This window comes from Mercenaria mercenaria, chromosome 12 (genome assembly GCF_021730395.1).
Source record: "Mercenaria mercenaria strain notata chromosome 12, MADL_Memer_1, whole genome shotgun sequence".
In the NCBI taxonomy this organism is placed as follows: domain Eukaryota; kingdom Metazoa; phylum Mollusca; class Bivalvia; order Venerida; family Veneridae; genus Mercenaria; species Mercenaria mercenaria.
In genome coordinates this window covers 49,656,566-49,682,174 of record NC_069372.1, presented here as the reverse complement: position 1 = coordinate 49,682,174, position 25,609 = coordinate 49,656,566, and the positions used below count along the sequence as shown (strand labels likewise).

General features: G+C 34.5%; 2 protein-coding genes across 7 annotated transcripts in view; one reads left to right on the top strand and one right to left on the bottom strand.

The window, feature by feature from the left end:
- LOC123533337 (E-selectin-like) overlaps positions 1–21,452 on the bottom strand; it is a 71,084-nt gene extending 49,632 nt beyond the window's left edge. For 2 of the 6 annotated variants that reach the window (XM_053519996.1, XM_053519998.1), the window contains exon 1: positions 4,869–5,044. Coding sequence is in view for 2 of the 6 variants with exons in the window: in XM_053519999.1 (XP_053375974.1) it covers positions 21,344–21,382 (39 nt within the window). In the remaining 4 variants the exon portion in view is untranslated. Of the gene's footprint in view, positions 1–1,912; positions 1,955–4,868; positions 5,077–21,343 lie in introns of those variants that run through there. The other 4 variants (XM_053519999.1, XM_053519997.1, XM_053520001.1 and 1 more) reach the window with 4 other exon arrangements.
- The window catches only part of LOC123533683 (proline-serine-threonine phosphatase-interacting protein 1-like), a 39,888-nt gene that overhangs the window by 12,152 nt on the left and 2,127 nt on the right, over positions 1–25,609 (top strand). Inside the window, exons 2-10 of the mRNA XM_045315456.2 lie at positions 5,644–5,744; positions 13,617–13,691; positions 15,906–16,047; positions 16,793–16,855; positions 18,592–18,696; positions 21,877–21,922; positions 24,197–24,276; positions 24,608–24,706; positions 24,982–25,078. Coding sequence (XP_045171391.2) covers positions 5,644–5,744; positions 13,617–13,691; positions 15,906–16,047; positions 16,793–16,855; positions 18,592–18,696; positions 21,877–21,922; positions 24,197–24,276; positions 24,608–24,706; positions 24,982–25,078 — 808 coding nt within the window. The remainder of the gene's footprint in view (positions 1–5,643; positions 5,745–13,616; positions 13,692–15,905; positions 16,048–16,792; positions 16,856–18,591; positions 18,697–21,876; positions 21,923–24,196; positions 24,277–24,607; positions 24,707–24,981; positions 25,079–25,609) is intronic.

Genomic DNA, 25,609 nt, shown 5'->3' with positions numbered 1-25,609 from the left:
CATTTGTTGCCTTTAAATAGCAGCGAAAACCTAGCATTACCGAACTTATTTATTATTTGAAAATCCCGGTTGTTTTAACTTACTTCGATGTAATGTTTACAAAAAAGATTGTCAACCGCAGGGGAATTCCAGTTACAGTGCGCATGCGCAGAAGCTGAGGACCCTTGAAGGTAAACATCAGTCAATTGATGCTCCCATTTACAGACGATACAGTAAAAACATACTGATAGTAATAAAATAAAACAACGAAAGTCAGAAAAATCGACCTTTTCACTTAACTAAGGTATTCAATCATCGATTAAAAATAGGAACCAAAATAGACGGATTTACCTACGATACCGTCTATCAATCAAATTTTTAGAATCAGTGTCCATGCCCGAGTAGTCAGGGCGTTAGACTACCAATTCTGAGACCGGTCTTTTTGTTTTTTAGAAAACAGTTGTTAATTGTATTAAAAATTCTTAATTTCTTTTTTGTAATATTACCAGTTCGCTCAATACGTCCCGTCATTTTAGCGTGACATTACAAACGTCATTCAAACGTAATTAGACGTAACTGTAATGAGCGTATTATAAATCTAGTATTTGTTAAATTCTTGAAATATTCTTTTCTAATCATCATCTCGCCTTAGAATTATGTTTTAATTTTGAATATATGTAACGAAATCGGAAATGTTTGCTTTTAGAGAAAGATTATAGCTGTGCAATGAAAGGTCCGGAAAACTACTCGCTCTAACTGAGATATTAATGGAATTTATTGCCGCCTTTGAGGCCTCATCTACATTTGTGTTATGAGCGCAAGTGTTATACGACTTCTGCATGGTGTTAATGAAGAACCTAGGTTTTTTCTGTGAAAAATTTATGTTTCTACTATGTTTTGTTTGAAAGTTACAGGCATAAAATAGCGATTTCGGTCCGGAAACTACTGGGAATCAGTAGAGTACTATGAAACCATAACAAAATAAAAAGTTGTCCAACTTTTCGTCGCAAACGTAGTCAACTGAAATTTTGAACGAAGATGTATGGATATCTTGATAAAGTAATCACTTCTACATCAGTTAACACCATTTATCAAATTCTGGAAGCAAATCTTACAATAAAATCGCCGATATTTACAAGTCACTGCTAGATCAGCATCATTTCGGCGGCCATTGTTGAATAGCTACAACGAGATTCTCGCATGACGTAACAGCGCGAGCCGCTAAAAATACACGTGTAGAGTCTCTAGAGTACCTTGTAAACAAAAGAAATGATTTATAAATACAAGTTTTCTTAAGGATTTATCTATGAAAGTAATAATTCAAATCAATTTCAATAAAAAATAACCATTTTCCCAAGTTTTTGTGCCACCGGGATGCTGATGCAACTTCAAATACGAAGCGGCACACGTGAGTGCTCTCTTAGCGGTTCGCGCGGGTGAAAGGTCAGTCTCGTATTTCAAAGGAGCAAGATGGCGGCGTAGAGTAAACGTTTCAGACCAGTTCGAAATTGTCAGGTAGTTCTGCCATCAATTATGGGTTTTAATACGTAAAATTTGGCACAATGGTAGATTTTACTATATATTAACTGATCAGAAAGTGCTGCTGCTGATTTCTTTTAAAATGTACAAACACGAGCGTGTCAGATTTCTGGCACGATTATTGGTATGATTTCCCTACGGAGTGCACTTCAGCTCTCCCGTCCAAATCCAGTATATAAACCGAGAGAGCTGAAGATCTTAAGCTACCTCTGCCTAGTCTTTGGCTGAAGAATTAAGTCTTAAAGAGTATCACTAGGTGTTATTAAACTGGTTGTATGTAATCTACTAGATCCATATTATATGTGGAAACAGATAAATAAGATAAACCAGTGACTGTCAATCAGAAAGATCTAGAATCTACAATATTTTATTTAAAAAGTGCAGATCTACTTACTTTCGATTTCGCAAGCTCCGCCATCTTGTTCCTTCAGGCGGCGAATGATGAAATTAAAACGTGCGAATCACGCTTTTCTCCAAAGGTGTAATTACACCGATAACAGATATTTGCCTATGGGCATGTCAAGCAAGTTATTAGAGTCTTAAATTAACAAGAAGTTTTACTGAAAAATAATAGGACAGTTTTGAATTAAGCAACTCATTATTTGCACACCGCGGCCATGTTTTTCGTAGATTTTTAGACAAAAAGGTCATTTTCAGAGCGCGTAAATCTTATTATTTTGAGTATCTATTCACAAACAACAGTCCCATGCACAATATTTAACACCTTTAGCAAGTTTTAAGACAATCTGATTCGTGAAAATGATAAGTTACTGTGTTCTGCAAGTTTTTTCTGAAGCACCATAAAAGCCGGTAAAATACGTCAAATTGGGCGTATTCAAAGCAATATATTTAAATTTCAGGAATATAAAATCAAAATCAAATCATATAAGTTACAAAAGCTATCTTTGAGAATTTAATATGCAAAATTTTGCAAATATTGGACAAAGAATAAGCATTTGGGTAGGTTTTGAAAAACATATATAAACCGTGGACCTGGTCACGACCATGTGATAATCACGCTACACTTGTCTGTACGGGGAATAGAAACGAGTATGTAATAATGTAGCTTACAACTCATACATTAAAACAATAAAAGAATATATTGTTACCTCACTGTCGTTTTGTCTATCCATGTCTCGTACGAATTCCTATTGTTTCAGTCATTTGTCAGTAATTCGAGAAACTCACAGTGTTGCAGTCATACAAAACACATCCCTTATTTTCACATAGATATTGAGACACATCTATTGGAAACACAATTTCAATACCGACTGTGTATTGTAATAATGCTAAACTATCTCAGCCGTGACGTGTCCTAAATATTGTGATGGCTTTAATTTACTTATGCTAGCTTTGGTCTAATTTCAGGCACACATTGCTGAACGTAGAAATTAAATCACCCAAAACTATCAACAAAATACGTTTTTTGGTTACACAGACTATTCAAATTAAGATGACCACCATTATATTCGACCAGACATGTACGTATGGAAGAGGTATAGCTCTTCAAATGGTCAGAGCTACAACAGAAGTCACCTGATATTGATGCTCACAAACCTGAAATAGGCTACATGTACAAATACTGATGACCTACAACTGTTCAAATATTCATTATCATTAACAAATCAAATGATATTTATTAAAGTAAGTTACATTTCAAGCGGAAATGAAGAATTTGGTTATTCAGAAAAAAAACCTAATAAAAATACCATCGTTTCAAAATGGCTGCCAGAAATAAGTTCACAAACATACATATGAATAAGATACAGGCTGTCTATATATACATTTCTTGTGTAATTGTGTTAAAATAATTTCCATTGAAAAATAAGTTGACAATATACCAGAAAGCCTTTAATTCCGTCAGAACAGTTACACAGACAAAACTCTAATACCGAAACAATCTAGTACAATTTCATTTGTACCCGATGAAAGTTTCAAAGAGAGAGAATACCACATTTTTCATACATCAGGTTTATTAAAATGAGTACAATTTGTGTTTGACAAACGGTATAGAAAGCAACATCTGGTCTTAAACGACCCCGGAATGAATGTATTAATGGCTAAAGTAGATTAACTTTTGTATAATTCCTGGGCTAAGAAATCGAAAAATGAGAGTACTAACAGAAGGTCGACAGACCAAATTGAGAAATAAAAAAAAGCAACACATTGAAAACTACGTTAAAATAAGTTGTGTGAAATTTCAGCACTGGGCCAATAGGGCAAATGATACGTAACATTTCTTTGAAAATGATGCGTTTATAAAGGCGTTGGACTATCCGAAATTATGGCCTCTTTATGCATTTATCAGTAAATTGACAATCGTTCTGTACCCTAATATAAGTCATGTTTTATATGCTGTTCAGTCTTCATGTGAAACAACTCTTTCTTCCTATGATTTTGTGTTGTTTGATTTTTTTTTTATTTGAACCAAATTGTTACCAAAATTTCGCTCATTCTTATACTCGCACACACTTTCGGTTATAACTGTGAGCATATTTATATACCCATAGTTTGATGTAGGAAATATAGATATCTTGCATCGGAAATAATGTAATGACAATAGAAATGGAATCCTGCGATAAATGATAGACAGACAACCATATTATGTTCATTTTATCTACGTGTTCAAATATATCATTGGATGAGTTATCCCCCCTTCAAAATATAAACTGGCTCAAATGGCAGAGTAATCACTTTAAAATGTGATTTAGTTAAAAAAATTGTCAAATCTAAAGTCATTTTAGAAATTTAAATGGTCGCATGTATATCTATGTAATGCCGGTCTTCCGCGTACACGTGATCGTTGAATTTCGTTTTTGCTGCTGCACGTGTTATATTTGACAACTACAGATTAGGCTAGGCGACAATTTTCCAGCTTTTATGGAGGAAGAAGGTCCCGGTTGCCCCTTTCGGGCATGGATTCAGACACAATCAGGAACCTTCGTAGATTCACTTGCCGAAATCCGTTTCTGATACACCCTACATTTCATTACTAATTTTTCACTCGGACGCAAAAACATGTAAATTACGTAGATGTTGAATAACGGTCTATCAAACAAGATACGTTGCCTTGTATAATTATAATTGGGTTATCACATGAGTATTTTTAAACAGTAAACAATAACAAGGACAGAAATGTTAGTGCATGGACAAAAGACTGAAACCAGTAAGTCGTGGATTCGAATAAATTAGCATGCGTTTTCAAAACGCTACAACTTGTGTGAATTAATTATCCCAAGGAAATAAATATGTTTATACTAATAACTAGTAAATGGAGAAAAAGTTCTAACAAAACATTTCAATTTTCATATTCTATAATTCATTGTAAAAAGGGGGATATTTGTTCATACCTGTAAATTATTAATCCTTTTTCCTCAATAATAAATCGATCACCTGATCACACTTTTAATATTTCACAAAACATTACAACCTTTTACATGAATAATTGAACAGAACACACCTAGCGAAGATTATGTCACTTGTTGTTTACTGAAATGCTATACCAATCCTATTTAGATGCAAATTAACAACGGTGTATTTTCTAATCTAATGGTATACAATGCATATTAAGATAGCGAAGTTTAATATGGCAAAAAGCCAGATGCAATCAGTCTGTTGTGTGTCACGAGGGATATACTCATCAAATTATTACTAAGTAATAAGCCTTTTGTTGAGAAAAATGCACGTGCAACATAAATTTTGCGCGATTTCAGAAGCGCAATATCAGTGTGCTTCAGAACAAGATATATGAAATGGAAATCACAACAATATATGAGCCGCGCCATGAGAAAACCAACATAGTGGGTTTGCGATCAGCATGGATCCAGACCAGCCTGCGCATCCGCGCAGTCTGGTCAGGATCCATGCTGTTCGCTAACAGTTTCTCTAATTGCAATAGACTTTGAAAGCGAATAGCATGGATCTTGACCAGACTGCGCAGATGCGCAGGCTGGTCTGGATCCATGCTGGTCGCAAAGCAACTATGTTGGTTTTCTCATGGCGCAGCTCATATAGTTATTCCAACAAAATGCCTCTTTCTCAAATGAATGTCAGCGTCCGACTCCACCCTCCCTCCACACCCGCCCCCTCATGCTCGCCTCAAAAACACAAGACTCTGTTTTTCAGGAGACAGACTTCAATGGGACCCTGGGATTTGATCTGCTGTGTAAGAGGATCCGAGAGGGACAAAAAGTTGGCAAGGACATCGAAGACTTCTTGAAAAAGAAGTAATTCTAATTTACAAATATTGTCTTATTTATAATAATAATAATAATAATAATAATAATATATTAAGAATCATAATAATAATTATACTACTATTATCATTATTATTATTATTATTATATAATTTATAATATATCATAGCGGTATCATGTTTCTACAAGTAAAACGCAAATTATGTTAGTGTGAACCTGTGATGCCACTGACATGATTCCGTACTAAATCTAGACTGTTACAGGCCGGCTATTGGTACTTTGCGAAACGGAACGAAACGAAACGAAACGGAACGAGGGGCACCATATGGGGGGAAATAAAAAATCAAATTTAAATTTTAAAAATCAAAATATTATAGTAAATTACATGAACCCTGTATAAACATCAGTTGTTGAATGATGTATAATGTCCGATGAAACTAATGATATGCAAAACATCAAATATGAAACATGTTTTGTCTTGTTTCGTTCCGTTACGCAAAGTAGCATTACCCACACAGGTATTGGTATTTTGCGGAACGGAACGAAACAAACATTAAAAGGGGTTAGATATATCAGTGAAAAGGAATAAAACCCTATCTTTTCTTTGATATACATTCATAGTAGTTAAAAGCATAACACTGAATGATTATAAATGCATACATCTGTTAACAAGCGCAAGAGCAACCCTATATGATGTACCGGATATATATAAAGTCTTGTAAACATAAACTGTCGAATGATATATAATGTCCGATGAAACTCATGATACGCAAAACATAAAGAAATGGAATAGATTTTGTCTTGTTTCGTTCCGTTTCGCAAAGTACCAATACCCACACAGGTATTGGTACTTTGCGAAACGGAACGAAACGAGAAAATTTTAATTTATTTACATGAAATATTTCAGGAATTCATGTCTAATAACCGTTTATGTTTGCCTGTACAATAATGGTCAAGCCTGGATCTGCAAGTCATTATTTTCAAGTAATTGGCGACAGCTTAACAAAGCCATTTCCGGAAATCACTGGTACCATGCAACCAACTATAACTATGTACATAACCTATGTACCTTTATAGATACATGTACCATTAAGAGATACATTGGCATGCAATAGAGTCGGACATATGAAATAATCACTTATGGTTGTATGCATGTATAATTGCCGAGCCTGGATCTGCAAGTCGCCTTTTATGTTTAGAGATAATAGGACAGTTTGTATGTTTGTAAAGGAAATACTTTTTGCATATTTCCTTGCACGTAACTGATGATAGGAGAATTTGTATGTTTGTGAAGGGGAAACGTTTTACATGTAACTGCGTGTTATAAAATCTGATTCTCCTTCTAACTATTTTTTTTTTAATTTGTAGCATCTTTAATTACATAATACATATATATAACCAAATTGGCCTTTCCTCTCTCGTTTCGTTCCGTTTCGCAAAGTACCAATACCCACACAGGTATTGGTACTTTGCGAAACGGAACGAAACGAGAGAATTTTAATTTATTTACATGAAATATTTCAGGAATTCATATCGTTGTTTGTCAGTATAGTAAACCGTTTAAAGCTGTGTCAAAAGATACGATCGCAATATGGATCAGATACTAGAGTGCAGGAATTGACACTAATCTGTTTAAATCTCACTGCATGAGATCTGCAGATATCATGCTTCACGAATAAATGTTCCCATAGGTACTATAACGAGAGCAGCAGGATGGTCAAAATAATTAACATTTAGGAAGTATTATAAAAAGCCTATCACAAATGATATGTCTTTTACAGACGCTGTACTGAATAAAGAATTTCTTATATTATTAAGTCCGTAATATCAAATGAAATGAGGCCACAAGGTCTAATGTGTCATATTTAAAGGTTCAAGCAATTTATTTTATGTCTGTGAACAGCGAATTTTAAGATCTGTTTCATATTATAAGCAGTTACCGTCATAATAATACTTCATGAAATATACTCATGTAGTAATCAAAGTCAACACTTTGTATTTAGAAATAAAAGTAGTTTAGTCACAGCATTATTGTATTATATTTTTTAGCTGGATGTCCTCTAAAAGTCTCACATGTGGCGCTATGGGATTAAGTGGGAAGAAATGAAATTGATAAATTATATGATGCTTGATGAAGTATGATTTCAATTTCATGAAATCAAACTTAAGCACATAGGTGTCACATACCCACCTATCCCAAACCCCGTATTAAATAAGCAACATGCTAGAATTCGACTACAAACATTTTATGACATCCAGCAATATGCGTTGAAGCCTGAGCCTTTATCACTACCTAGCCATCTCACATGTGACACCTATGTGCTTAAGTGTGATTTCATGAAATTGAAATTATACTTCAGCAAACATCGTATAATTTATCAATTATAGGAGAATTTTGAAATTCTTTTTTTTTTCATATTTCCTTGCATATAACTGCGTGTAATAATATTTAATAATTTTAATTATAATTTTCTCTTTCGTTTCGTTCCGGAACGGGACGAGAGAGAAAAAGATCATTAAAAATTAATTTTATGCTTGCATGTACAATAATGGTTGAGCTTGGATCTGCAAGTCATTATTTTGCAGGAATTGATGACAGCTTAACAACACTATGCACAAACCTACGTACCTTCATAGATACATGTACCTTTATAAGATACCTCTGCAAACAATAGAGCCGGACATATCGAATAATCATTTATGGTATTATGTATGTATAATTGACGAGCCTTGATCAGCAAGTCGCCTTTTCACGTTTTGAGATTATAGGAGAATTTGGGAATATTTTTTTTGCATATTTCCTTGCATGTAACTGCGTGTAATAAAATTTAATTATTTTAATTAACGGAACGAAACGAGAGAAAAAATGATAATTACGGAATGAGAAATTTTAATATATTTTCATGATATATTTCAGGAATCCATATCTAATAATCGTTTATGCTTGCATGTACAAGAATGGTCGAGCTTATAACAACACCGTACAGGATATTACTGGTACCCCAAAACACACTATAACTGCACAAACCTACGTACCTTCATAGATAATGTACCTTTATAAGATACTTCGACGTGCAATAGAGTCGGACATATCGGCTAATCATTTATGGTTGTATGTATGTAGGTATGAAGACTTCTAGCCTTTCACTTCCTGCGAGACTACCCTTGTCTTGAAGGTCTGTCTTTAGGCAATCAAAATATACCCAAAAAATATGGGGTCGACCATAATGCAGTGAAACCATGGTCACGTGACTGAGACACGTGATGGAAACGCTAATATTGCGTAGGTAGACATCAGGAAATACCTACTTTCACTTTCATTTTACAAGGCAGCTTCAAATCAACTTTTGAAGCATATAACGTAGCTTAAAATCATCTGCGGACATTCCTTTTTACAATCAAGCATCAATAAAGCTTATATCTGGCATGAAAAGGGCCTTTACTAGGCGGGAAAATTGCACTATATATTGATATGGACTACATTCGAGCGGACCACGGAGGCATATCCGGCCAATTGCCCCCTTCATGCCTGTATGTTTGCCGAGCCTGGATCTGCACGTCGCTTTTTTAGCTCGACTATTCAAAGAATAGTAGAGCTATTGGACTCGCCCGTGCGTCGGCGTCCGTTCCGATTTGGTTAAGTTCTTTTTTTTTTGTATGTAAGCTGGTATCTCAGTAGCCACTTGTGGGAATGGATTTAAACTTCACACACTTATTCACTGTGATAAAATGACTTACACTGCACAGGTTCCATAACTCTATTTTGCTTTTTATCTTAGATACATAAATGACATTGTCAGGAGCATTTCTTCTTCATGCATGGAGGGATTTTGATATAACTTGGCGCAAATGCTCACCACCATGAGGCACCCTTGTTTATAGAATTACGTACCTTTGTTGTTACTTTAGATAGATTATATTGCTATTTTTTATTACTTGCCGTAGGGAAAATTCGATATCAAGATTTTTGGGTGTGTGTGTTTTCTTATAACATATTGATTGTATATATAGTACAATATTGTTTATACATCATTGACAGATATCAGTTCATTATTCTATACTGCAGTAGAAAAAATTAGATGCCTTCCAGTAGGGGACTGTACTGCATGACAATACACTTGTCTTACTAAGCAATAGACTAAGGAAAGTATAAAAAAATATAAAATACAGTTTTATGAAATCAAAGCAATTACATTCATTGTATACCTTATAAAGATAAGGATTTTATGAGGTCCAAACGTGGAGGCTTTTCGATCGTTCTTAGTACGTGCAAATGAAAATGGATGTACTATTAAACTTTATACCATGCGCTCAATGTATTTTATCCATAAATCCTTTTGTTTAGACTTTTACAACTACAATATTCCTGTACATAGATTATACATGTCTATAACAAACTTAGCCTTTCCTCGCTCGTTTCGTTCCGTTTCGCAAAGTACCAATACCCACACAGGTATTGGTACTTTGCGAAACGGAACGAAACGAGAAAGGACAGGCTAAGTGTGTTATATACATGTATTATGTAATTATTGATGCTGACAACTACCAATAAAAAGATAAAAGGAGAATCAAATTTTATCACACGCAGTTACATGCAAGAAAATATGCAAAAAGTATTTCCTTCACAAACATACAAATTCGCGTATAATCTTAAACATAAAAAGGCGACTTGACCGTTCCGAGGCGGTGTCCCACTGTGTTCCTGTTTTTGTTTGTTTCGTCCTTGTATGTTTGTTTTGTTGTTGTTGTTGTGTGTGTGTGTGTTGATCGTGTGTGCCTTTGGGAAGTAGGCTCCGTTTTTGGAACGTAGCTTTCGCTGTTGGATATTCTTCCTTGTTTTTTTGGCGATCCAGACCCGGAAATTATTCAAACATAAATGATTATTTGGTAAGTTCAGCTATATTGCATGTCCAGGCATTTTAAGAAGGTTCATATGTAGGTATGTACATAGTTACAGTGTGATACATAAAACCAGTAATTTCCGATTAAGGTTTTGTTGTCTCCAATTTATTGAATAACAACGACCTACAAATCCAGGCTCAACCATTATTGTACATGCAAGCAATAAACGATAAATAGATATGAATTCCTGAAATATTTCATGTAAATATATCAAAAATTTCTCGTTCCGTTTCGTTTCGCAAGGTACCAATACCTGTGTGGGTATTGGTATTTTGCGAAACGGAACGAAACGAGATCGGGAAAGCTAATTTGGTTTTATATGCATTATGTAATTTAAGATGCGGACAAGTAAGAATTAAAAAAATAAATAGAAGGAGAAGCAAATTTCATTACAAGCAATTACATGCAAGGAAATGTGCAAAAGGTTTTCCCTTCACGAACAAACAAATTCTGTAATTTTCACAAGTAAAAGGATACCTTGCAGATCAAGGCTCGACAGTTAAACATACATACACACATAAATGATTATCCGAAAGTTCTGAATATTCGTTTCGTTCCATTTCGCAAAGTACCAATACCTGTGTGGGTATTGGTACTTTGCGAAACGGAACGAAACGAGAGAGTAAAGGCTAAGTTTGTTATAGACATGTATAATTTATGTAACGAAAGATGCTGACAACTACTGTAAAAATTGAAAAGATAAAAGGAGAAACAAATTTTATTACACGCAGTTACATGCAAGACAATATGCAAAAAATATTTCCTTCAAAAACATACAAATTCTCGTATATCAAATCTAAAAAAATAAAAAAACCAACTTGCAGATCCAGACTCGGCAATTATACATACATACAAATATGAATAATTATCCGGTATGTCCAGCTATATTGCATGTCCATGTATTTTATGAAGGTATATGTGTAGGTATGTACATAGTTACAGTGTGTTGCATGAAACCAGTAATTTCAGATTATAGCTTTGTTAAGTCGTCGCCAATTATTTGAAAAACAACGACCTACAAATTCAGGCTCAACCATTATTGTACATGCAAGCAATAAACGATAAATAGATATGAATTCCTGAAATATTTCATGTAAATATATCAAACATTTCTCGTTCCGTTTCGTTTCGCAAAGTACCAATACCTGTGTGGGTATTGGTATTTTGCGAAACGGAACGAAACGAGATCGGAAAAGCTAAATTGGTTATATATGCATTATGTAATTCAAGATGCGGACAAGTAAGAATTGAAAAAATAAATAGGAGAACCAAATTTCATTACAAGCAGTTACATGCATGGATCGAATATGCAAAAGGTATTCCCTTCACAAACAAACAAATCCTGTAATTTTTCACAAGTAAAAGGCTAATTTGCAAATCAAGACTGGACAGTTCAACATACATACACACATAAATGATTATCCTTGGAAGAGTCTACCGATATTTCTGAAATACTTTTTGTAAATGAATTAAATTTTTCTCGTTTCGTTCCGTTTCGCAAAGTACCAATACCCACACAGGTATGTGTTGGTATTGGTACTTTGCGAAACGGAACGAAACGAGAGAGGAAAGGCTAAGTTTGTTATAGACATGTATAATTTATGTAATTAAAGATGCTAACAACTACTGTAACAAATAAAAAGATAAAGTTTGTTATAACTTATATAATTTATTTTATAAAGATGTTGACAACTACAACTAAAAGATAAAAGGAGAATCAAATTTTATTACACGCAGTTACATTCAAGACAATATGCTAAAAGTATTTCCTTCACAAACATACAAATACTAGTACAATCTCAATACATAAAAAGGCGACTTGCAGATCCAGACTCGGCAATCATATAAGCATACAAACATAAATGATTATTCGGTATATGCCTATGTACTTCACGAAATTTCATATATATATATATATATATATGTGTGCAGGTATGTACATAGTTACAGTGTGATGCAGTAATTTCCGATTATTGCTTTGTTAAGTTGTCGCTAATGGGAACCAAATTTCATTACAAGCAGTTACTTGCAAGACAATATGCAAAAAATATTCCCTTCTCGAACATACATATTCTCCTGTAATCTTCATACATAAAAGGATAACTTGCAGATCCAGGATCGACATTTATACATACATACACAAATAAACGATTATTAGATATGAATTCCGAAAAATATTTCATGCAAGTAGATTAAAATTTTCTCGTTTCGTTCCGTTTCGCAAAGTACCAATACCTGTGTGGGTAATGGTATTTTGCGTAACGGAACGAAACAAGACAAACCTGTAATGTTTTGCGTATCAGGAGTTTCATTTGATATTATACATCATTCCAAAACTGATGTTTATACAAGGTTCATGTAATCAAATATTATATACTGATTTTTATTATTTAAATTTGATTATTTAATTCCCCCCATATAGTGCCCCTCGTTCCGTTTCGTTTCGTTTCGTTTCGTTTCGCAAAGTACCAATAGCCTTACAGGCCTTAACTTTGCCAACCATAGCGTGTTCTTACATTTATTACTTCCCTTTAATAGTCATCTACAGGAAACAGTTAGATATTCGACAGGTAAGCGCTCTACAAAATGAAAGCTCACTGGTTAGGAGAAATGAATATATAATAAAATAATTTATTATCATATTTGTATAGCCAGTCTACATACCGCTGTATCAGCTTCTGTATAAGAAAGGATTAGTTTACCTCGTCTTATCAAGGTGGATTCTATGACACACCCAAACATCCTTATACGTATAAAATTTCCGTTTCTTTACCTGTTTGAATATCAAGTTTAAAACTGAAAAAAACAAACAACTTCTCGAATAAGGCCGAACCAGGCTTAAATTTCAAGTTAGTAAGTCAAACTTTCGAGTACATATCTCGGGAAAAATAAAGCACAAGTAGCACTAATGCTATTCCGTAAGCTAACATCATTAAAAGTTATGATTTAAAAAATGAAATTGTATAAAGTTTTAGAAAAAAATGTTGTACAATTTTACAGGGCAAAGGCAGATACACAGTACAGTAAGGCGTTACGAAGTCTGGCGAGGTCTGCGGACGGCAAGGAAGAAATAGGGTATACAACATTTTATTTATTTGCTAATTTCATACAATTACTCGTATGGAGGTCGGAAGATTGCAAATACATAAACATACGGCCTTGCCATCGTGCTCGTTCGGCATGTATTCGAGGAGTGGCATACGAACGGTTGTGGTATAAACGCCGAAACCTATCCTAAGTAGCCGAAGTGTGCCGACAGCTCCAAAAGTGGCTCCCGAATGTTTCCCGGTCATGCAGAAATGTTACGGTAACATTGCAGAACATGCAGAATAGTGTCCGAATCGTTGCTGATAGAATGCTGAAAATTTGCCGATTTGAGAGTCAGGGTATAATGACGAACTTCTATCTTGTTATGATAGCTCAGCGGTAGAGCGCACGACTTGGGATCTTAGGGTCCCGGTTTCGAGCCTCAATGGGGGCTGGCGACTTCACACATTGGGGCTAAGTACCGGTCTTTCCCAGGAAAGAAATCCCCTATGTATCGGTGTTATACATCCGACACAGCTATACATCCGACACAATGGGAGTCTATTCAAAGAAGAGCTGGGGCCTGGTGCCCGGATTCTCTTGTCTCTTCGCTATGTCTTAAACTGTTCTCCCTTAAGCAAAACCTGTGAGGTAAGTCACCTACCCATACCTCGAAAAAACCACTCGGGATGGCTAAAAAGATTACGAAACCTTGCAGAAGGCTTTCCGAATATGCCGAGTAAATGACGACGGGTTCCCGAACATCCCGAATGGCTGTCGATGGTATGCCGAAGATCACGAAGCCGTCTCGAATAAAACTTGATTTTCACTATATAAGTATGGTGATCGGCCTGTGACTTTGTCATTCGTGATGGGATTTTAAAATGACATATGCATAAATATTCCCCATAACATCACGATGTGTCGTATTCAAAAACTATATATATACCTTGAAGGTCAAGGTCACAGTGCACTTTTGGACATTTCCTTTAATGTAAAGTGTACTGATGGTACCGTTTGCGTTGACTCATACCTTCTGAGCAAATAACAGGTTTTAGTCCCCTACTAGTTATATGTTCACCTTATCAGAACAGTACGCAAAACTCATGTTTTAGAGACGCCGACTCAGGGTCAAGGTCACAGTTCAAGGTAATAGGACTTCGTTCCTTCTCCACAAGTCCCAAACCTGTTGAAGGATTTTCTTCAAACTTAGGCATATTCTCAAATCATCGAGACGACATGCTCCATGTTCTAGGTACACGGATACAAGGTCAAAGTCACCACTGAAGCATTTGAATTTCATTTCCGTTCCATATGTCCTAGCCTACTGCAGATTTTTCATGAAACTTGGCTCACATTATCACCTCACTGCGACAACATGCAGAATCCTTAAGAAAGTCTGACCATGGAACCTGGCATTAACAACAGTAAATTTTTGAATGATAATATTAGCCGGTAAGGGACATTTTAATGTATGGCAATACTCCATTCACATGTTTATGACTATTTCAAAGGTCACTGTCACAGGAATCACTCAATACGTAAAGGGTATTTTGTAACAGAGTTTTCATACTTCGCCGGATGAATAGACTTTTTTTATAAGTGAAGTATATTTTTTTAGTTTTAAAGTACACTAGATCTAAGATCAAGGACACGGGTTAATGACGGTCAAATCCTTCTATTTGATTATAGGTAAACGTTCAGCTAAGATTCGTGGTAAGTATCTTTAAATTTTACGGCATGATTTTGTATTGCTTTATTTATTCAAATGTCAAATCACTACCTGCTTTAAATAATTACATACGCACTGTAAAAAAATAATTTGACCCCCACACCACCCCACAAAAAAAAAAATCCCTCGCCCCGCCAAGATGTTCCCTTTTGACCTTGACCCCTCTCACCCCAAATATGCCCTTGAAATTTGTCGTTCTATTTTTCTGCTAGAGTTATTCTGTCTTTCTGCTGGAGTTGTTCTGCTTTTCTGCTAACTTCCCAGTACCGTAATTTTACACACGAATTCGTCACATGTGTGAAAAATTCGTGCGAATTCCTCACACATGTATGACATAATTTGTGAAAATTTCGTAGGTAGAGGTGGTTGAAAAAGGGGGCTCGAAACTTTCACAATACCAACTTGTGACAAATTCGTACGTATTATGTTTGAGGAATTCGTACGAAATTTTCACACGTGTGACGAATTCGTTTGTGTGAAAATTACGGTTCAACAGAGCATTTTCATCACGTCGGGGGAAATATTTTCAGGGTTTTGGGGTCAAGCTGGCAAGAACTAAAAAATGCGACAGAAAAGGCTGCCAACTACCATGAGACGTCTGCTACAGAATACAACAAACTTGCAGACGAACTGGCGCGTTTTACAGATTCCATAAGAACTGAATCGAAACAGGTAGGGATGTAAATTCTGAACTTTTATTCTTTTGTGTGTTGAGCTATACAAATTTGCAGCATGTTCGCATGCACGTTTTTTTCTTCTTCTTTTTTCTTTCTTTTTTAAATAAAACTATAAATGGTAGAAAGGCAAAGTGCGAAATTATTACTTTTTGGCAACTGATTGGCAACAAGTTTTTTTTCTGCTAAGACATGTTCTTTCTAAATTTGTATAGAAATAATCTTCTAGAAATAAGCTTGCTTTTTATTCCATTTTGTGTTTTCCCTATTCTCTATGCATAACAATAATAATTTTAAAGACCCACCACAACCTAGTGACATACTTTTTACTCCCACATGAACTTCGTGAAAATTATACTGATGATACTGATAAAATACTACAAGATTTAGTTCCTTCCTGAATTAATGTGTTTCACAACTTCACCTGCAAACTTTTTCGGTCAATCTCTTCTCAGTATAGTTTTAAAAATATAGATAAATAACAATCCTACACTGTAGAGACAGTGTGATCTAAACTCAATTTAATACACCAAACACTTTACATACTGCTACATTCAGTGTATAAAATGTTTAGATATTAAACACATTGCCTTGGCCTAATATTATCATGTCACTGTCATTTTGTAAGTAGATACTTGTATGTCCTTTTCGAAAATTAGCCGTGTCTCTTTATCATATTTATCGACACTTTCCAGTTTCCTGAATAAACCAATTATTTCATGAAATGAATAACTAATTTTTAGGTAGAAGACAAAGTGAAGGATAGACAGAAGGTGAAGAAAAATGCTCATAGCAAACTGCAAGAGGTGTGTATGTTCGTGGAATTTTTCTTGTGTTAATACATATGATAAATTTCAATTAAATGTTACGCGCAACAATTAAGGATCAAAACACACAATATTATACAACATAATTCGGTTCATTTGAGTACTTTCTACAAGACATTTTAAATCATTTTTTAAATCATGCAAACTTGCACGGTCTCTGATAACACATACTGATCAATAGTTTCACTAACTGCCCGGACATTAGCTAGTCAGACAGTCAACAGTCAGTGAATATAACCATTTTAAATCCTTTCAAGTCATTAATCAGGCAACTGGAAGCTTCGCCTTCATTTTGAGGTGCCATGTTTCAGTGTAATTTGTGTGTCAAGTCATGGTAATATTACTGCTTTGAGTGTCATGTTTTAGAGTAATTTATGTGTCAAGAAATGGTAATATTACTGCTTTGAGTACAATGTTTCAGAGTAACTTGTGTGTCAAGCCATGGTTATATTACTGCTTTGAGTGTCATATTTTGGAGTAGTTTGTGTGTCAAGCCATGGTTCTATTACGGCTTTGAGTACCATGTTTCAGAGTAATTTGTGTGTCAAGCCATGGTAATATTACTTTTTTGAGTGCCATGATTCAGAGTAGTTTCTGTCAAGCCATGGTAATATTACTACATTGAGTGCCATGTTTCAGAGTATTTGTCTGTCAAGCCATGGTAATATTACTGCTTTGAGTGCCATGTTTCAGAGTAGTTTCTGTCAAGCCATGGTAATATAACTGCATTGAGTGCCTGTTTCAGAGTAGTTTCTGTCAAGCCATGGTAATATTACTGCTTTAGGTGCCATGTTTCAGAGTAGGTTTTGTGTCAAGCCATGGTAATATTACTTCTTTGAGTGCCATGTTTCTGGGTAACGTTTTGTGTCAAACCACGGTAATATAACTGCTTTGAGTGCCATGTTTCAGAGTATTTTTTTCTGTCAAGCCATGGTAATATTACTGCTTTGAGTACCGTGTTTCAGAGTAATTTTTGTGTCAAGCCATGGTAATAACATAGTTAACTCTCAAAATTTTCATTAAATAGTATTACATAAATAAATCTAGAAATTGCATTTCAGTCCTTGAAATAAAACCAAAAATGATTCACAAATGTGAAGTTAAAGTGTAGTTTTGTTTTAAACAATAAAAAATGTAACCTGTAATTTAATTTGTGCATCGCAAAGAATGATCAACTCTTGACTTGGGATAGTACTTATAGTCTAGATCTACTAGTACTTCCTTGCAATTACACAGTTGAGTGGAAAATGAAAACTGTTTTATACACAATATCATACTTTTACACAACAAAATCATTAAGGATTTATTCATTTGTGTTAGATTTACCCCTCAAAACATGGTTCTTATGATTCTGTCAACTTACATATGGTAAAAAATTAACTTTTAACAAGCCAATAATAAAATAAAGTACCAGAAGGGAAATATTAGTGCAGATAGTATAGTTTTGCTTGTATCAAAGTGTCACAATAGAACCACTTTTGTAATATAGAACACCTGGTAGGATTAGTAAAGGTGCAATTATATTGATCTCTATTTCCTATGCGTACATGGTAATATTACTGCTTTGAGTGCCAAGTTTCAGAGTAATTTTTGGGTCAAACCATGGTTATATTACTGCGACTTAAGACAATAGTTCAGACTATTGCCGGGTTATCTTTCAATACGTGCCTTAAGATAACATTTATATTTATAACCAACGTTAACTTCATTTTCAGTTACAAAAATCGTACCATGAGAAGTGTCGAGATATGGTACAACAAGAAAATCAGCTAGACACTGCCAAATCTTCTGTAACTGTTGCAATGAAAGAACTAGAAAAGGTATACAACTCTATCGATGAAAGTTGACAAAGTGTTAGTTCTTACTCGATTTTTTTAAAAAAAAATAAACAATGTCACCTGTACATATTTCTGGCACTGCGAAGTCTTGTTCTTAACTTCTGACTTGGGATATTGTTATATACGGGCTATGACCTCTACTCATAAACGCCTTAGGCCTGCAATTTATTAACGTTCAGTCTTCAGTTTGATATATTTTCACTAAGATTGACTCTAGACTTTCAACAAAATTTTGCCTGAAGATAGTTCTTATCAGTACAAACGGGTCTGCTTATTTTAGAACGTATAGATGTATCATGATAAAACGACGATTTTAGTTTCTATAGACTTATGTAACAGGACTGACCAACGTATCAACTTGATCAAGATTTCACTGGACGGACAGACGGACGAAGAGTGGTCACAATTCCTGATTTAAATTAACCCAGGTTCATTATTATATTAACTTTATTTTACTTATAATGTTTTACTGCATTTTATCAATGTTAATTATCTGAAATACACTCGAAAATAAATCTGAGTTATAAATTTAGTGAGAGGAAAGGATAAAGGGAGAAATGACCAGCCTGGCGACAACAGGTAAACGCTACTTGAGCGCTGTAATTGGCAAAGTACATGGAAAATTAGTTTATACAAATGTTCGCCAAAATTAGAAAACATATTTGCATGAAATATCAACATAAAATGGATCGCAATTATTTTAACGTATTGGTAAATCAAAAACAGGTAAGCAGGTTATTTCGATAAGGTTCATTGTATATTGAGTATCTTTACTCAGACACGATGCGTCATTCATAACATTGTAGTCAAGGATAGTGTTGGATCTCTATCTTTTTAGTTGTACGTGTAGGTTCGAATCTTCTATTTAAAATGATTTTATAATTCCGTTTTCAGGTTTTTTGTATCATCTTTGTATTTATTTCTTTCATTCTGCAATGTTTCTTATTCATTTGCAATGTTAATAGATTTAATTCGATACTATATGAGATCCCTGAAAATAAATTATTATAAATGTACTAGTAAAGTGCACAAGAAAACATGACAAATGTTACCTGCATCTTCTCCAGGTAAAAATGTTAAAACATTTTAAAGTAGCTCGTCCGTATTCGAACAGCACCGTAAGCTTACAAATCATACTGTTAACCACTAGACACGCCGCTATTTACATCGGTTTTGCGAATAAGATATTGTAGTAATGTTCACTATTCCCTATTCATTTTATGTTATCCGTATTGTAAATAAGCAGTATCGCGATACTGATAAAATTATCTAAAAACGGGATGATACAAAAATATCTTTATACTGTATAAAAAAATGACATAAGTTTCAAAATGCCAAAGAATAAAAGTAGCTGTATGAGAGCTTATTGAACTGCCCTTCTTGTATTTACTAATTCAAATAAAATGAAGAAAAGGATAAAAGCAAGAAATACATGCTCTTTTCACTATAAAGATACAAAAATAGGTAGAAATTAAAGTCCCAGCTGACTGAACATGAATTAGGCCAGACTTAAAAATACCTTTGTTTTAGGCCTTAAAACTGCTAATATGATTATTTAATAAATGATAACCGGTAGACTAGTAAGTAATTGTTTCTGAAAATAAGCATATCCGTAACACTTAAATAATCATTATTAAATAAAATCTATATGAAGATCCTTTGGAAGCATAAACAGCATCCAAGCAAAAATAAAAGTAGACTCATTTTGATTGAGTCTGTTCTAGTGAGTTAATGTAATGTGCAACACCAATCATGTCCCCTAGCACAGGCTAAAACGTAGGTCTGTTATCCATTAACATCGAATGGATTCCACTGTCCGACGTCCAGAAAATATAGCAACAATGGGCCAAGCTCGGGGAGACAAACTCGCAAACAAAAACATTGATAAATATGGACATGGTTCAATTGAAAACAAACATGATTTGCTCATTTACATGTAGGCCTACTTTAGAAATTTTAACATAAGTTGTATACATTTGTATCTGTACATGACCACCGCAAGTCTACATAAAAATGACCCCCTCTCTATATATAAAAACTCACCAGGAATGCAACGCATTCACACCCCACCCACCACATGAATACAAGAAAATTTCAAAAATCAGCAATGCGAGTGTGATCGGTCGTGTAATTATCTAAAGGCAACTAAAATATATCCGGAATTGTGTCAGATTCCTGTGCATATATGTATGTTTTTTTCAGCTATTATCAATCGTAAAGTTACAGAAAATGTCGGTTATCCCGAACTAATAAGAACATTCGATGATACCCGGGATGACTGTATTTCGGTCATCAGTAAACAAGTTTTGTTGCGCGGCAGGAACAAAACACTTTGGCCCTACCAATTAGTAGTATGTTTGTTTCTGTATATAAACATGTACTGGGTGCCGCCCAGTCGCCGGCTGTGACAGAAATCCGGATTTTTCCTTTGCCGTTTTTTGAAAAATGAACACAAAAACATGAAACTTTTGCCTCGATAAATCTTCAGCTCATTTATCTGTTTATATTCCTATCCGGCGACTGGTAGGCACCCAGTTCATATTTGCAATTAAATATATTTAAAGTAAACTCAACATGTTTTGGCAGGTACAAGCAGATACATTATAAATCAATAATGATAAAGACATACCTGATCCACCACTTCTAAAATCCGACCTAACTTCTGCATATCATCATTATCATCTACTTTATATACCGTTACTTTAAATTTATCCTGAAATTTCGTGTATAGCAGTAGATGACATACTGGAAAGTACAGCGATAGCTATTACGTGATTAGTTCTATTGATCTACACCGCGTAAATACATTAATCACCCACGCGTTTAATTGTTGTTTTGCTTATTTGATACCATATGCCAATCCTTTGAATTTTTAACTGCATTAAAAATTGGTATATTTTCCAAATACTAACAAGAATACAAACAAATGGACTTAAGGGTAGTGATTTAATGAATAATTACAGCCAGCCAGTCAGTCGGTCAGCCAGCCAACTTGCCACCCATATAAATATCTGACATTTCTGTAAAAAGTTGAAATTAGGGGAAAAACGATAAAGTTAAATGGTTTGAAGGCAATATTTTGCAAAACTCAACACTTACAATGAAACATACCAACTGTAATAAAACTGCTCAAGTTATACTATTAAAACATTTTAATTTCAGCTGAAAGGTAAAGTGGAGAAGAGTAAGGAGGCGATGGAGAAAGCAGGTAAATTATTCATAATATATTAAATGTTACTTTTTTACTTAATGTCTCTATGTCTCTCTATGCATTCTATTCATGTATATAATGTTAAATGTCGTATGATTTGATAGTTTTCAAGATACATGCATAATGTTGATAATAGTTTTAGTATTTCATGATATTCCAATACTCGTTTTTTTCAACTATACATTTCGCACTTGTAATGACACTCGGCCATTTCCGGGTGATTACGAAGTCTCGTTCGGCAATAAGGCATTCTAGCTCATCTCACATATGATTTTCCGTATATCCCGAAATTGCATACGAAGGATATGTAATTTGCTGATTTGCATTACTCGTATATATGCTATAGTAAGAAATAAGAAACTTCCACCGTTTTTTCTTTCTTTTTTTTTTTTTTTTTTTTTTAATTTTGTTGTTTGTCTCAAAATATGGACGATCAAGTTGTTGCTTGAATCAATATATATTATTGGATTTTATATCATTCGATATGATACCTCTCTTTAAAAAATAAAATAAAATCATTTGAAATAAGTTTTCTGCTGGTACACTCCTTTGTTCACTCAAAGAAAGTGAAAACAGGGTTCCCACGCTTCCTGGAAAACTGGAAAAGTCCTTGAATTTTTCATTTCATTTTCAAGGCCTTGAAAGTACTTGAATTTTAAAGAAAGAGCAAAACACCTGGAAAAAGTCGGGAATTTTGTTCTTTTTGTATGCTCACAATATTGATAGTGTACATAAAAAGCAAACATATTTAAATAGAGAAACACCGGCATTGCTATCCCAATTCTTGAAGAATTCGCGTCTTCAACTCTTCACATCAGTTGAGATTTTAGTGGTGTTACACCTACTTAGTCTATAGGCTGAACACCACTAAATCCAGCTGTTCTTTATTTCATATAAAATCCACTCACTTCATAACGGTGTTTCGACATTTTCTAGCATATCAGATTTTCAGAGACTTATATTCCCATAAAGAACTAGATCGCTACTTTAGAAAAACAAAAAGAAAAGGGGGTGTTAACTTTTATATAAGAAAACTACAGTTCGTTAAATACAACCCGCTGAATTTACTACTTTTCGCTTCTTTCAATTTCTCTTTTCGTGACATTTAATTCTTACGCCGCCATTTTTATCTAGCATGCGATAGGAACATGCCGATTTCATTAGAATGCAAAGTGATACATACTGAAACGCGGTAGGGTAAAAGTAAGCACGTTGCTGCCGAGAAAATGCACTAGGAAAGGAAAAAAGATTAGTACTATTTATATTTGGACTACTTGTGACTAGACCTGCGGAGGCTTACATTCTATTTGGTAGTGATCAGCCTATACGGAGTTGCCTTTCTTTGTAAAGTGTCTGGTGATTAAGATGAAAGAAAAACATGGCACACTTTGAAAAATGATTTCTTTCCTACAAAGAAGAGAAATTGGCAAGCTAGTGTAAAATACGACCTCAAAAGTCTGAAAATTGACAATAAATTGGTATTGCCAGATGACTGCATTGTCCATGCTTATAATCTGACTGAAGTACTTCTGACAAATTGCAGAACACCCTTAAAATTGAATCATAAGGTGAAGAGATGCTTATCAGCATAAGAAGTCAATCTAAAAAGCAACCTACTGACAACTTTGAAAAGTCTTAAACGCTTGGTGAAATTGAGTCCTGTTTTTTAGTTTAATTAAATTTACATGTATTATATACCCCCACCGATGAAGTTCAAAGAGGGTATATTGGAGTCTGTCCATCTGTTCATTTATGTCTGTCCATGATTCTTGTGAACCTAACTCTAAACTATTTGAAGGGCTTTGTTGAAACTTTACAGACTGGTAGTATATGACATGAGGATGTTCATATTACAAGATAAAATCTAGCAAAGGGGAGATAACTCGGACCTAGATATTTTCCATTATGTCTCTTAAACAGTACTACTTGAACTAAGTGACAGTGAGCGAGACAGAAGTATTCATCCTCTGTAGGGATAGCTCTAGCTTATTTTCTTAAAGTTCTAGCACCTATTAAAGATCTTAGAGGCAGTGAAAGAATTTCACTTCTGACAGGACTTGAACCTACAATGTCTGGATCAGGTTTGGGTGCTCTACCTTTGAACCAGGAGGCGCTCTATTAGTCCTTGAATTTTGTGAAAATATCCTGGAAAAGTCCTTGAATTATTTCCACGGAAAAGAGTGGGAACCCTGTGAAAATTAACATATTCAGTTGTCCTTTAAACGTGTTCTTAAAACACTATTTTTAATACATATCTAAATCTTTTTACAGATGGATTATATAAACAGTCGGTCGAGGTTTTGGAACAAGCACGTGTCACCTGGGAAACCGACATGGAGGAGGGGTGTCAGGTATTTACAGAAAAGAGACTTAACCATGATGGCTGCTGTGAAAACTTGCATTTTTACATATCTTTTGTATATGTCAGTATATAGGAATTGAAGGGGGAATTATCAGTGAATAAAACCTGAAGGAGGATTTATCAATATATAAGAACTGAAGGGGTGGGAAGGGACACGGGATTGTCAGTATATAAGAATTTAAGGAGGAAATATCATTATATACGAACATTATAAGAACTGAAGGGGAAATTATCAATATATAGGAGCTGAAAGGGGGACTTATCATATGTAAAATCTAAAGGAGGAATTATTAATAGAAGAATATTTGATATCTTTCCAGATATTCCAGCGACAAGAGGAAGACCGTATATATAAATTACGTGACATTTTATGGAAATGTACAAATATTGACTCACAACTCTGTATAGACTGGGACGAGGTTTGTTCTCGTGTTTCATATTTTACTCATAACATTGTTGTAAATGGTGTCCCCCACCACGCAAAAAAAAAAAAAAAAAAATAAAAAAAAAATAAATAAACAAAAAACCAACAACAAAACTTATAGCATTGAGAGAGTGTTATAGTATTATGCCTACTGATATGTATAAATGTATTGCAACGTCTTTTCAAGAATTAAAAGAAGTAGAGTTGAAACAATATATCACATAGTTATTTATATCTGTCATTTGGGGTAATGTGCCTAAGTAATTTCAGAGTGGTGAAGCAGTGAGACTTTGCTTAGAAAAATGCGATGTTCAGAAAGAAATGCTAGATTTCATACAGGTGAACATGACGGGTAAAATGCGTCCAGGTATTCATTTTATTTTAAGCAAATCATTCATATAAATTGTACAGTCAAACTTTTGCTAAAAAACACCTTTGTACATAGACCAGCTGGCTGTTAAAATTCGCTGTTGTTTTCCCTATTTTAACATTTGCTGTGTGCTTTAACATTTGAATAAACACAGCCTGCCAACAAAGAGCGCCTTTTCTCTCTTCCAGTGGTGGTCCTTGTAGACAGGTTTAACTGAAGTTTAAGTGTAAAACATGATAACAACCGTGCGTAACAAGTTCAGTCAACATTGTGCGTGCAAAAGCATCATGATGAAGTGCGCTTGTTCGTGCAAAAGCAACCATGACAGATAGCTAGTCATTGGCCTATTTATTTTGCTACTAAACTGAAAGATCTGTGGCTGTGACCTAATTTTGAACAGTATTCACTTTAAATACATATAAACGATCATAAAGTAAATACACGCCTGAGCCAAATAAACGAACTAATGTTTATACCCATTTTTAGTTTAAAATTAAAATTTCTTCAACAAGTGTCTTGTCTATATCA